Source organism: Orcinus orca, chromosome 9, assembly GCF_937001465.1.
Source record: "Orcinus orca chromosome 9, mOrcOrc1.1, whole genome shotgun sequence".
In the NCBI taxonomy this organism is placed as follows: domain Eukaryota; kingdom Metazoa; phylum Chordata; class Mammalia; order Artiodactyla; family Delphinidae; genus Orcinus; species Orcinus orca.
This window is the reverse complement of record NC_064567.1, coordinates 71,130,226-71,143,679: the sequence shown is the minus strand read 5'-3', so window position 1 is coordinate 71,143,679 and position 13,454 is coordinate 71,130,226. Positions and strand designations below refer to the sequence as shown.

At 36.3% G+C, this 13,454-nt stretch overlaps 1 protein-coding gene across 1 annotated transcript in view; it reads right to left on the bottom strand.

Annotated features, from left to right (window-relative positions):
• The window catches only part of LOC125960275 (histone deacetylase 9-like), a 253,045-nt gene that overhangs the window by 201,597 nt on the left and 37,994 nt on the right, over window positions 1-13,454 (bottom strand). Inside the window, exons 2-3 of the mRNA XM_049714694.1 lie at window positions 5,179-5,234; window positions 4,847-4,934 (exon numbers count right to left, since the gene is read on the bottom strand). Of these exons, the coding sequence (XP_049570651.1) occupies window positions 4,847-4,934; window positions 5,179-5,234 (144 nt within the window). The remainder of the gene's footprint in view (window positions 1-4,846; window positions 4,935-5,178; window positions 5,235-13,454) is intronic.

Here is a 13,454-nt window from a genome sequence, read left to right as displayed (position 1 = left end):
GAGCGTGAGCTCATTAGCTATTAAATCATTTGGGCCAAAGCAGAAAGATGGCATGGGCCTTTATGCAATCTTGTCCAATCTGCCTAATTTTAATATTATATTATGGCTCTCTTCCCAGCCTCCTTCTTCCTATTTTTTCTTTCTCCACACCACTCCCCCTTCCCACAGGAAAAAAAAGGGGCCTGTTTCATTAAAATGAAAGAAAAAAAATTCTTAGGACATTTGTATTTGATAATGATTCAAGACTTAATAGTTCTTTTTTTCTAATTGTTTTATGATATAAACATGCTGGAATTGATAAAAGATATAGGAAAAATAAAACCAATAGCATTTTTAAAGACATCCTTACTAAAAGACCCCAAGTGTCAAGAGTCTCAGTTAATATGGTTCCTAATAGCTTCTGACCAAGATAAAATAAATGACTCATAAAAGTGAATAACCTATATATTTGTATTTAATATAATATTACTGCTACATGTGTAACATTTATAGTTTCAGGTTCTGTTATAAAAAACTATTGGTCACTTGTAACTACTTACTTACACTGTATTTTATATCAGTAAGAATCACACTATTTTCAACAATGATTCCTACAATTTTTGAGTCAGGTACCATGCTAAATATCTTACATAGATTATTTAACATTTATATGAGGTATATGATATTATCGCTGATTTAAAAGGTAAATAGACTGAGACTTGGAGAGCTTCAGTTATTTTTCAAGACAGCGTCTTGAATCCACTTCTCACTCCAAAGGCCAAACTCATAACCATTATGCTGTTAACTTACACTTACATTCATTATCTCTTTGATCTTCTTAGCAAACCTAAGAAGTGAGACTGGTGGTCATTATTGCTCCTTATTGAGGTTTATATAACTTGTCTCCACTTCAACCTCCAGCCCAGAACTCCCTCACTAGACACCACTGAAACCTCCTTTTGGTGGGTTCTAAAAGCAGTGAGCTTGCTATCCACAGTGTAGACATACACTAATCTTCCCCCCTTTTACATAGTACATATATCCAAAATCAATTAAGGAATCATAAAATATTTAGAAAGAAAGGCATCTTTCCAGAAACTTGTACTGACTAAAGGCATACACACACATCAGGAAAAAAAATAGCTTACTGAAAAATATATATATTAATTCCTGGATTTCTGAACGTTTAAAGGAAAGGAAGGAGGAAATAGCAAAACTTGTCCTTTATGAGAACAAAAATGATACAATTTAACCCACAATGTCTTGAATTTGCTACTGGATACCTAGAGGATGGATAAACAAAATATTTTGAAAAATAACAGTGACAGAATGTTTGCATTGCTACTACAGGATAGAATTTTTAGTCAGCGTTGTAAGAAAAATTTTTCGCTGGGCCTAGATACATCCACAGTTTGCAAACCAGAAAAATATTGCCTTGATGTTGTAAAGGTTTATCTAAGAAGGTCAAATAAAAGATCATTTGTCTTAGATATAAAATAATATGTTCTTCAAAAATGTGTTGGGTGCTTATTGTCGCACAAATTTCAGAATAAGAAATATACTCTTGCCCACAGCACAATAAGGTTTCAACAGACATTATTCATTAAAATTCACAAACCCATTCTAAAAATACTTGGATAATTCTTGATTCCATATTTATATTCACAAAGCATTTAGAGATAAAGGTAAGTCCAAATGTGCCTTTTGTTTTGGGCAACAACTTATAATCTTGAGAGTATTTTTCCAGTTTCTCTGAAAATATAAATGCAAACTACTTACTGGTCAGATATGATCTGAGGATTTTTTCTCCACAGCAACAAATATATACTAGATCAATATAAGACAATTATTGGTGATTATGAGGACTTACTATAGTAAGGAAATGAACCAAATCATGAACAGCCTCAAAACAGATCTTGTATCTAAGATTTGCTGGGAAATACTGAAAAATAATTTCGCTATTTTACTGGTTAACGACATACTGTGAAAATTTATCCTATACAAGGATTTAGAGCCAACATGTTTTCACTACAATGTTAAAATAGCTCTGAATAAATTATATATTCTATCAACTAACGTTATCACTTATAATTATTTAGTACGGGCACTTGCGAAAATCCTTTGGTCAAGTTTGGTGCTTGACCAAAAATGGAATTGCCTAAAATCTATGGACATTTGAAGTGTCTTTTTTTTTTTTTTTAAATGAAAATAGCCTAAAATATATTATTTTCGACTGAAGGTCACATTACATAAAAGCTACCTGAGTCATTCAGGCAAATCCTACTTCTAGGACAGGTTCACGCCCTGAACACAACCGCCAGTCTCTTGCAAGCTGAGAAGCAGGTGCACCTGCTCTCTTTCCTCACCAATCTGCGTATCTTTGGAATCTTCCCCAGAAGGAGAACTGGAATGAATAAGCTCCACAGATCAACTAGAATCATTCCTGCCTAAAATACTCAACGCCTCTGATATTTGGCTGTGGCTTCAAATAGGGGGTGAATTAGAGCTCTCTGTTACTAGGCATCTAAAAAATGTGGAATCTAGCTGCTCAAACAATGGAGTACCTCTGCCTTCTGTTGGCCTAGGAATTGATGGAGCTGGTTCATACCATTTAGCTAAAGTTAGTGACTTTGTATATGCAGGAATGAAGTTCTTCTGCCGCTGAAGAACCTTCACTTTTCCTCTGCTAACTTGCAGAACAGACCTGTCAGCCAGGGAGAACGGATGTCTCAGCGCCACGTGGCACTTTAAAACTTCCTTCTCGGCAGCTGGAAGAAACAGGGGAATTTCCTCAAAGTATCCCTGCAGCTGCAGAATTTGGAAGACTTGAAAGTAAGAATATGCGGGCTGGTGGTGATCTCAGAGGCAACCCTTTGGACAGAACTTCATATGTTTAGAGAATATAAAACAAAAACTTCTCTTTTACTATAGCCTGTTGGGAAATCAGTATCCTTTACGTGGGATAATGGAGCAAATTCATAATCAAAGGCCAGTAAGCTTACAGGACACTCCTAATAGCTACCAAGCAACTTAATTTATAAATCATATCAAATTACATCCAACAAATTTTTATTCTTATATTCTTGTACAAAAACAAAACCTTACACACAAATCCTCTGAGGTACAAAATATTCATCTATCACAAGCCAGGCATTTTAGCCTTCAAGTCTCTTGTACAATTCATTGCTTTAGAGTTTGGATGTCACAAATGTGCTTTTAAAGAGCCTCTTAACAGTTATTATCTTCATAGTAGAGGAGATTCCTCAGAAAGTAATACTAAAAAATTCTTAAGGATAGGGTGACAGTTTAACAATCTCCTTCCTGAATAATTGTGACAAATTTAGAAAGCATAGAAAAATTTTCCCACAATCCTTGGTCTTCGTCTGCTACCTTTCTTCAAGTTTTTTGCTTATCGTTCGAGCAAAACTTAAGAGTTCTAGAAACATATTAAATGTTTTTTAAATTTACCATCTTATGAATCATGCAAGCCAATGAATATTAATTATTTAAAACGTCATTTTGTATATACATGGGAAAATAGGTACTGATGTCCTCCTTTTTGTAAAATTTTAAGACCTTGCTGCTGTAGTATATCTAGGCCTTCAACACATTTCTTTAATGTTGAACTATGACCTATACTGAAACATAAGCATGTTTGGAAAATACATGGGAAGTTGGGTTTCAATACCCTCAGCACCAAAGAACTTGCAGAAAGGCTACACTACAGGATGTGGAAAATAACCATTCCTACCAAACAGTACAAATGGTTATCAGTCTTTCATTCCTTTTATCTTCATTTTAACTTGACTAAGTATTTCTTCACATGGCTTGGTTTGTGCTCTCTCAACCCTTTGGTGTGCCTGCTTAACTGAATCGGAGGGCGGGACAGGGAGGCCACGACTTCCCAATAAGATTTAATTATGAGTGCAGATACGAACAAGATTTAGACTATTAAGGCTTGCACTTCAAAAAAAACTTTTAACATATTTTGCCTTTAAATCTTTTATCACCTGCAAAAATTAATTAAGTGCAGATGTAGCAGGTTAGCTTTGGATGCCAGGGTTCATTTCCTGTCTATGCTTTGTCAGACAACCTATTACACCTCCTCGTGAACTGGAGGCAAACCGAAAACGGGGCTCATAAATCACCAGTCAGCTCTCTTTCGCCCTTTCCTGGGTTGGTCCTTTTGTATGGGGCAGATCTCCAGCTCATTATTCACAAATATACTATAGACAACCTGCCAAGTGTCATCTGCATTTAAACAAACCATTTGTTAAACTAATTATAACTCCATTGTGTAAGAATGCATCATGTTAAAATGCAAGACTAATCTAATGCCTCTGACTTTTAATCACTCAGGGTTCCTGCCGGGAGTCATCCCAAACTGGCATACATGATCTGAGATCTTTTCAGAAAAAATGACATGCTGACTTGTTTTAATAATACCACTGTTGCACAACAAGCAATATGATTGCTAACCAGGGGAAGTGGCCAATTGGTTACCAAAGCAACAGCATTCTTTCCAGCACATCTGACTATTTAAAGTCTATATTCTGCAGGGAAAAGTAAATTCAGGTTCTGTTGGGTTATTTTAACTGTGGAAGTATCAATTCATTTAAGCATCATAAAAGTTGCCCTGATCTGCGCCTTCTTCTCATTAAATTGCAGTTAACACCATGAAAGTGAAACGTGAATGTTTATGGTTTCAGAACTGCAATCCTGAATTTAATGAGTTTCCACATTCAAAGGAAACACACCCTTCAGTTGTTTGCAAGTGCGAAAAGCAAGGCAACCTAACAGAGAAATACAAATACACTCCCTTTTATCTAGAGTCACTGAAAATGCAGCTCTGGCCAGGAATACATACCAGATCTACAATCAATATCTTGCTTATATTTAGTTGGTCTCTCAAGTATTTGGCGGTAATTGCAACTGAATTAAAAAAGCAGAACCCCCTGCGGAATAGAGAAGAACAGAGAAATAAGAAAGCAAATCAGCCAGGAAAACCATTATAAATAATGTTCAGAGCATTTTTTAAAATGCTATATGATCTCTGAAGCCATAAATCTGCTTCTGGGAGTACCTCGCAAGATTTCTCAGTCCATCTGCTAACAATTAGAGGCTTCAGAGACATGCATGGGGCAGGTGACCGCCAGGAACCGTGGCGCTTGGAGATGGGCAACAGTCCCTGGTACTTACATGGCTGTGGATTCTTCAGCGTGATGGCCTGGGGGCCTCACAACAGCAAATCCATTCTGTAAGAACAAGACAGATTTTCATTGATCAGATAGGAGAGGATTGCTTGGATCTCCATGTACTACAGAGCATCAGGCACACACAAAAACACTGAAATCTGTAAGAGGCTTCAGAGCTTGTTTTCTTGCCCCCATTACCATTTCACAGAATGAACAGAAACAATACATATGATCACATTTTCTCAGATCATGTCTCAAAAAGAAGGCTCCCACAGAGCCAGGGGAAGAACAGGGATTTGGGAGTTCTACCTAGCTGGCAAATGTGTACATCAGCTGTTATACTAGCATGATTCATTTTCAAGAACAACTTCTTATTTTATGACACCAGCATCCTAGAGAGGGAGAACAAATTCATTTTTGGTGCAGGTTTGGGTCAAAGTTTGGAAAGACCACGGAGGATCCAAAGTGAAAATTCTTTAGCTGGATTTCCTCAATGATTATTTCCACTCCAACGTCAGCAAAATGATAAATTTACACTCACACACTCACATACACACAAAAGAAACCCAGAAAGGTGAAAAAGAGAACAATGGAAAGCCCATATTTCTTCCAGTCTATAAATTTAGCTTGGATGACTGCCAAGACTTGCAACTTTATTGGATTCCCTAAGTCAATTTCTAGCCCACGTTCTGGAATTTTATAAAGAATTCCAGGGCTGAGTAGCAATCAGATCTATCCATGATCAAGGAATGCCTTAACCTCCAGATTAGTTGGAATGCATCACGGAAAGCTGAAGTAACTCCAGCATGAAGGCAGGGAACTATAAATCCTTGCAAAGCCAGCATGCTCAGAAAAGCTGGGCTGCTTGACGTGAAAAAAGAAATCATTTATCAGATGGCTCACACCACCTTTCACTTAACTATGATACAAGTAACATGCTCACGACAGAATGTTTCTTTAATATACAATCCTAAAACTTTTGAAATAATTTTAATATACCCCAGGGATATTTTTTCCCAGATCTTACCACAAGCATAAAGATAGTCTCAAGAAAAATAACCTATTCCCAACGGCTGTAAATATACATAAATTTTTCTAGAACATAATGGTAATTAACACACAATGAGTTAATTTGCTATATATTTTGATGGGCATATACATAATGATAATCCCAGAAGCAAATTAGAAGTCAATAACACAATACCAATTACAAATCTAGGAATAATGATAAACATACTCCCTATGCTTGTTCTCAAGCAAGTTACTATCTCTGTGGCTATAAAAGATTAATATAAAAGAAACTATTAATGAACAACACAAGACAGTAGAGAGTGCAATTTTAAGATTGTGGAGTGAAACTCTAGAGTGCTACATGACTTCTGAGAATGGAGAATTCTGTAATGATTAGATATGTGTGATATGTTTTACTGCGAAAACAGTAGTTAGGGTGAAAATAACAACCAATATAATACAGAGCAAGATAATTAGCATGTAACAAAATTTTACAATTAGATTAACAATACTAATGATCTTTTATAATTCAATTAAAAATACTATGTTTTGTGTATTAAAGGGCATGACTAGACAATACAAAGAAGAAAACATCCAGTAATCAATAACTATAAGAAAAAATATTCACCTTAATTAGTAATCAAATACAAGCAGATGAAAATCCCAATGGGAAGCCATTTTTCCACTTAGGACATTAAAACTTTTAAAAATATTCCATGCTGACAATGGAGGGGTGCCTATATACTGATAAATGATGTCTGCAGGAGGATAATTTATTATAGTCTTTCTGGAAAATAATCTACCTCTATACATTTAGAGCCTTTATAAAACATTTACCCTTTGAACCAGTAATCTACTTAAAAGATTTTTGCTCTAAAAGTGTTATTGTGTAGACAAGTATTTATGTAAAAGATAATGTTTTATTTACAACAGGAAAAATGGGAATGATCTAAGTTGGTTAATATTAGGAGAATGGTTAAATGAAATATGGTACATCTATACCACAGAATATTAGAGAGCCATTAAAATTTTGTTATAAATATTTAGTGGAACACTAAAGACTTAGCAATTTACAAGTACTGGTGTTGAAAATAATACATACAGCGTGATATATCTGAGTGATAGTATTATGTGGATTATATTTAATTTATAATTTCAAGTATTTTCCAAATGGTTTTACAACAAACGTCAATTATTTCAGAGTGAAAAAATACTATAAAACAAAGAGAAAGTTAAGAGGTAAATTTTAAAGGGTCCTTACAAGAAGAGTTGTGTTCATAAAGGTGAAAAAGGACTTAAATGGTATTCTGGGCAGGGGGAAAAGCATAAACATGGCTCAGAGAAAAAGAATTTTAGGAAGTATTATGTACAGAAAATGAACCTGAATAGAGTTCATGTTAAGGAAAAAAAATGGAAGTGAAATAGCACAGGTAACTAGCTAGATTATAGAAGACAAAAAGCCAAATAGAATTTAATTCCATCTCCTTCTTTTCTCTTATGGCCAAATTCCTTGAATAAAAGGTCTGCCTTTCACTTTACAGTTGTCTTCAGTCACCTCTACCACTTTGCTCAACTACTTGATTTTAGATTGAAAATTATCTTCTTGCCAATAACAAATATTTTCTTAGTTATCATGGTCCACCCAAACTTTCCAATGTGTTCTCAGGAATGGCAAACTCCCCTACATTTTCCAAGTCTTTTCTGAGGGGCCCCTGCCTTTCCTTAGTTGAAACCTGGCAAGGCTGCTTCTCCCATAATATGCTCAGGTGGTAGCTATTTCCTCTCTCACATCTCACCAACCTGCCTGCAGCAGAAGATGGAGCTTGTGTTCTCCTTTCTCATGGCTGCTTTGAGACCATGAGGCCCACTGCACCAATCCTCCACAACACTTTCTTGTAAAAAAGGATTAGATCACCCAGAAAGAGAGAAGATAGAACACAATTAAGATGACTGAGTCCTGGGGTAGTCCAGCTCTCTTTCCCTCCTGTTGGACTAGAGGAGTTGTTAGTCCTCCTAGAAACTATCACCTGTGGTTAGGATACCATCCCCTCCTACTTTTCCACTATCATTTATGTTTTCCTCACTAACATATTAAATTCATATTAAAATTCCCAATTATATACATTTCATCAAGATTTAAATAGGCTCAAGTTCCTGCCATCTTGAAAATAAAATTATATATATGTTAACTAAGACAATACAAATACACACACCCACACTATACATATACATATATATGTATATGTATATATATATGTGTGTGTGTGTGTGTGTGTGTATATATATATATATATATATATATATATCCATCCTTACTTTGATTGACCCTTCTAACTGCCACATGTCTTTTCTTCCCCTTTAAAACTCTTGAAAATGTGGTTTAACCTGCTTTCTCTTTTTGCGTTTTCCTCACCTCTGCCTCAGTCACCTATCTCTAACTTATCTTCCACCTCCATTAGTCCATTAATGAAGTTTTTACTAAGATCACCAATAGCCTCCATGTCATTAAATCTAATGAGATTTTTATGCTGTCAGGCTACTTGGTCTCATTAGCTTTCAACACTACTGGCTACACCTTCCTTTTTAAAAGATTCTCTTCCCTTGGCTTCTGTGACTTCATACCCTCCTGGCTTCTTTATCTCTCTTTCAACTTCCTACTCAGTCTCCCTTAAGGCTCATACTCCTCAATCTGTTCATTAAATACTGAAGTTACTCAAAGCCCAGTCTTAGGCTTCTCCTCTCCTCTTTCTATACTTACTTCGTAGGCAATGGCACAACTGTCGTGGAATTCAATTACCACCCATCATCAGATACTTCACAGATTTTTATTTCCAGGATGAACCCTGCTCTGAGTACCAAAATACCAGCCCACTTCCTTGATATCTTCGCTGGGATATCCCAAGGTCACGTCAAATTTAGAATATCCAAGATCAAGCTCCTGATCTTCTCACAGTCTTCCCTAACTTACCAATGATACCATGATTCATCCAGTAGCTCAAGTCAGGGACCAGTGAGTTATCCTTAATGGCTCCCTCTCCCTATTGTTCTTCTATCTCATTTTAATTCATGACCAATTCCTGTTGATTTTGCTTTTAAATATCACTCAAATCTATGTACTTATATCTATATCCATTCCTTGAATATTTTGCCTTTGGAATTTCTGCCTTTGTCTCCATCACTCAGTTAATTTCTTAGCGATTTCAATAACCACACAGAATATCTATTCAATATCATGATTTCTTAGTTCTCTGACTCCTTGCCTTCCATAAATCTGTCTTCTATTTACAGCCATACTCCTAGACCTTGCCATTACCAATAAATAACGACATCTCCTCCAAAATCTCAATGTCAAATATCCTACTCTCCTACTCTCCTATTTTCCAGTTGAGGCTTCAGCAGCACTGGGACTTCCAATCCTTTGACGTTACTTAACTTTTAAAAAAAATTTTTTTTTGATGTGGACCATTTTTAAAGTCTTTATTGAATTTGTTACAAGATTGCTTCTGTTTTGGTTTTCTGGCCACAAGGCACGTGGGATCTTAGCTCCCTGACCAGGGATTGAACCTGCACCTCCTGCATTGGAAGGTGAAGTCTTAAGCACTGGACTGCCAGGGAAGTCCTGACCTTACTTAACTTTTGATGTACATCATTCAATCCCCAACACGATGTTCCCTTCCCTCCTTATCTGACTTAGACTTCACAGTCCATTATTATATTTACTTCCTTGCATATATTTTTAGACAACTTGTCCTTTTTTCCTTCCAACATACTCCCCTGGTGTGTTGGTCTGCTAGGCTCCCAAAATAAAATACCACAGGCTGGGTGCCTTAAACAACATAAGTTTATTTCTCTTAGTTCTCGGGGCTGGAAGTTGAGATTAAGGTTTGGCAGGGTTCGGTTTCTGTTGAGAGCTTTCTTCCTGCCTTGCAGATCCATCTCCTTTGTCCCTAGAGTCCTCACACAAGGCCATTCTCTGAGTGCATGTATAAAAGCACAGAGAGAACTATGGTGTCTCTTCCACTTCTTATAAGAACACCAACCCTATTGCATTAAGGTCCCACCCTTATGAAATCATGCAACCTTTATCATTCCCTCACAGACCCTTTCTCTAAATTTGGTCACATGGGGAGTTAGGGCTTCAACATATAAATCTTGGGGGACACAAATATTCAGTCCACAACATACTTTTAGTCACTTTGTCCTTTTCTTCCTTCAACATACTCCCCTGGTAAAACTGTAACTCTGATTAAACACAATTTGCATCTGCTCTGTCCCTGCACCTAAGCATATATAAAACCCACACGCCTGGTCTTCCTTTAAATTCACGATTAGAAACCTCGGTAGGCTCTTCATGATGCCTAGCAATCATACTATATCCCTTAGTCGATTAACTCTCCAAGCCTTTCGTATGGTATTTCTACCCTCTTCTCTTTCTTCAAATCTCCACTAACCCCTACTCACCCTTTACCCTTTGTGATGACTTTGCCTCTTATTTCACTTATAAAATGGAAGCAATTAGAATAAAATTTCCTCATCCTTCCATAATAAACTCTATCCATTTACTAGTCCCCAATAAGATCTAAGGGCAATTAATTTCCCTGTGCTGCTTCTCTTACCTATTCAAAGACAAAGTACCTATAGTTTCCCCTTCTCTCTACAATATCATTAATTATTTCATCTGTTAGATTATTGCCACCACAGTAAAAAACATATTTATTTTTCCTCTTAATATAAACAAAACCAAAATGACAAATAAGAGTATTATATTATAATGCTATAATGTAATACATAACACAAAAATAATATAATGCAAATAATAATATGATAGATAATAAACTCCAATATTTGATATTCATTTAATCCAAAAATATCTGAGGGCAGATAATATTATTATTTCTATATCACAAGTAAGGAAATGAAGGCACAGAAAGATTAAAGAACTTGCTTTAGGTTCATGTCTAGCATGAAGTGACAGCTGGGATTCCATCTCACACACTCTGACACCTAAGAACAAGCATTTAAGACCAACAACACTGCACAAATGATCTGGCCTCTGCCCACCTATTTTTTGTTTTTTTGCATTTTTTAAATTTATTTATTTTTTAACATCTTTATCGGAGTATAATTGCTTTACAATATTGTGTTAGTTTCTGCTGTACAACGAAGTGAATCAGCTATATTTATACACATATCCCCATATCGCCTCTCTCTTACGCCTCCGCCAACCCTCCCTATCCAACCTCTCTAGGCGGTCACAAAGCACCGAGCTGATTTCCCTGTGCTATGCAGCTGCTTCCCACTAGCTATCTATTTTACATTTGGTAGTGTATATATGCCAATCCTACTCTTTCACTTCTTCCCAGTTTACACCTCCCTGTCCCGGTGTCCTCAAGTCCATTCTCTACATCTGTGTCGTTATTCCTGTCCTGCCCCTAGGTTCATCAGAAGCAGTTTCTGGTTTGTTTTTTTTTTAGATTCCATATATATGAGTTAGCATATGGTATTTGTTTTTCTCTTTCTGACTTACATCACTCTGTATGACACACTCTAGGTCCATCAACCTCACTACAAATAACTCAACTCCGTTTCCTTCTATGGCTGAGTAACATTCCACTGTATATATGTGTCACAACTTCTTTATCCATTCATGTGTCCATGGACACCTAGGTTGCTTCCATGTCCTGGCTATTGTAAATAGGGTTGCAATGAACATTGTGGTACATGACTATTTTGAATTATGGTTTTCTCAGGGTATATACCCATCAGTGGGATTGCTGAGTCATATGGTAGGTCTATTTTTAGGTTTTTAAGGAAACTCCATACTGTTCTCCATAGTGACTGTATCAATTTACATTCGACCAACAGTTCAAGAGGGTTCCCTTTTCTCCACACCCACTTCAGCATTTATTGCTTGTAGATTTTTTTGATGATGGCCATTCTGACCGGTGTGAGGTGATACCTCATTGTACTTTTCATTTGTATTTCTCTAATGATTAGTGATGTTGAGCATCCGTTCATGTGTTTGTTGGCAATCTGTATATCTTCTTTCGAGAAAGGTCAATTTAGATCTTCTGCCCATTTTTTGATCTGGTTGTTTTTTTGATATTCAGCTACATGAGCTGTTTATATACTTTGCAGATTAAGCACTTGTCAGTTGCTTCATTTGCCAATCTTTTCTCCCATTCTGAAGGTTGTCTTTTCATCTTGTTCATGGTTTCCTTTGCTGTGCAAAAGCTTTTAAGTTTCATTAGGTCCCATTTGTTTACTTTTGTTTTTATTTCCATTTCTCTAAGAGGTAGGTCAAAAAGGATCTTGCTGTGATTTATGTCAAAGAGTGTTCTGCCTATGTTTTCCTCTAAGAGTTTTAGAGTGTCTGGCCTTACATTTAGGTCTTTAGCCATTTTGAGTTTATTTCTGTGTATGGTGTTCTAATTTCATCCTTTTACATGTAGCTGTCCAGTTTTCCCAGCACCACTTATTGAAGAGGCTGTCTTTTCTCCGTTGTATATTCTTGTCTCCTTTATCAAAGATAAGGTGATCACAGGTGTGTGGATTTATCTCTGGGCTTTCCATCCTATTCCACTGATCTATATTTCCGTTTTTGTGCCAGTACCATACTGTCTTGATTACTGTAGCTTTGTAGTTCAGTCTGAAACCAGGGAGCCTGATTCCTCCAGCTCCGTTTTTCTTTCTCAAGATTGCTTTGGCTATTCGGGGTCTTTTGTGTTTCCATACAAAAATTGTGGAATTTTTTCTAGTTCTGTGAAAAATGCCAGTGGTAGTTTGATAGGGATTGCATTGAATCTGTAGATTGCTTTGGGTAGTATAGTCATTTTCACAATGTAGAGTCTTCCAATCCAAGAACATGGTCAATCTCTCCATCTGTTTGTATCATCTTTAATTTCTGTCATCAGTGTCTTACAGTTTTCTGCATATATGTCTTCTGTCTCCTTAGATAGGTTTATTCCTAGGTATTCTTTTTGTTGCAATGGTAAATGGGACTGTTCCCTTAATTTCTCTTTCAGATTTTTCATCATTAGTGTATAAGAATGAAAGAGATTTCTGTGCATTAATTTTCTATCCTGCTACTCTACCAAATTCATTTGTTAGCTCTGGTAGTGTTCTGATAGCATCTTTAAGATTCTCTATGTATAGTATCATGTCATCTGCAAACAGTGACAGCTTTACTTCTTCTTTTCCATTTTGACTTCCTTTTATCTCTTTTTCTTCTCTGATTGCTGTGGCTAAAACTTCCAAAACTATGTGGAA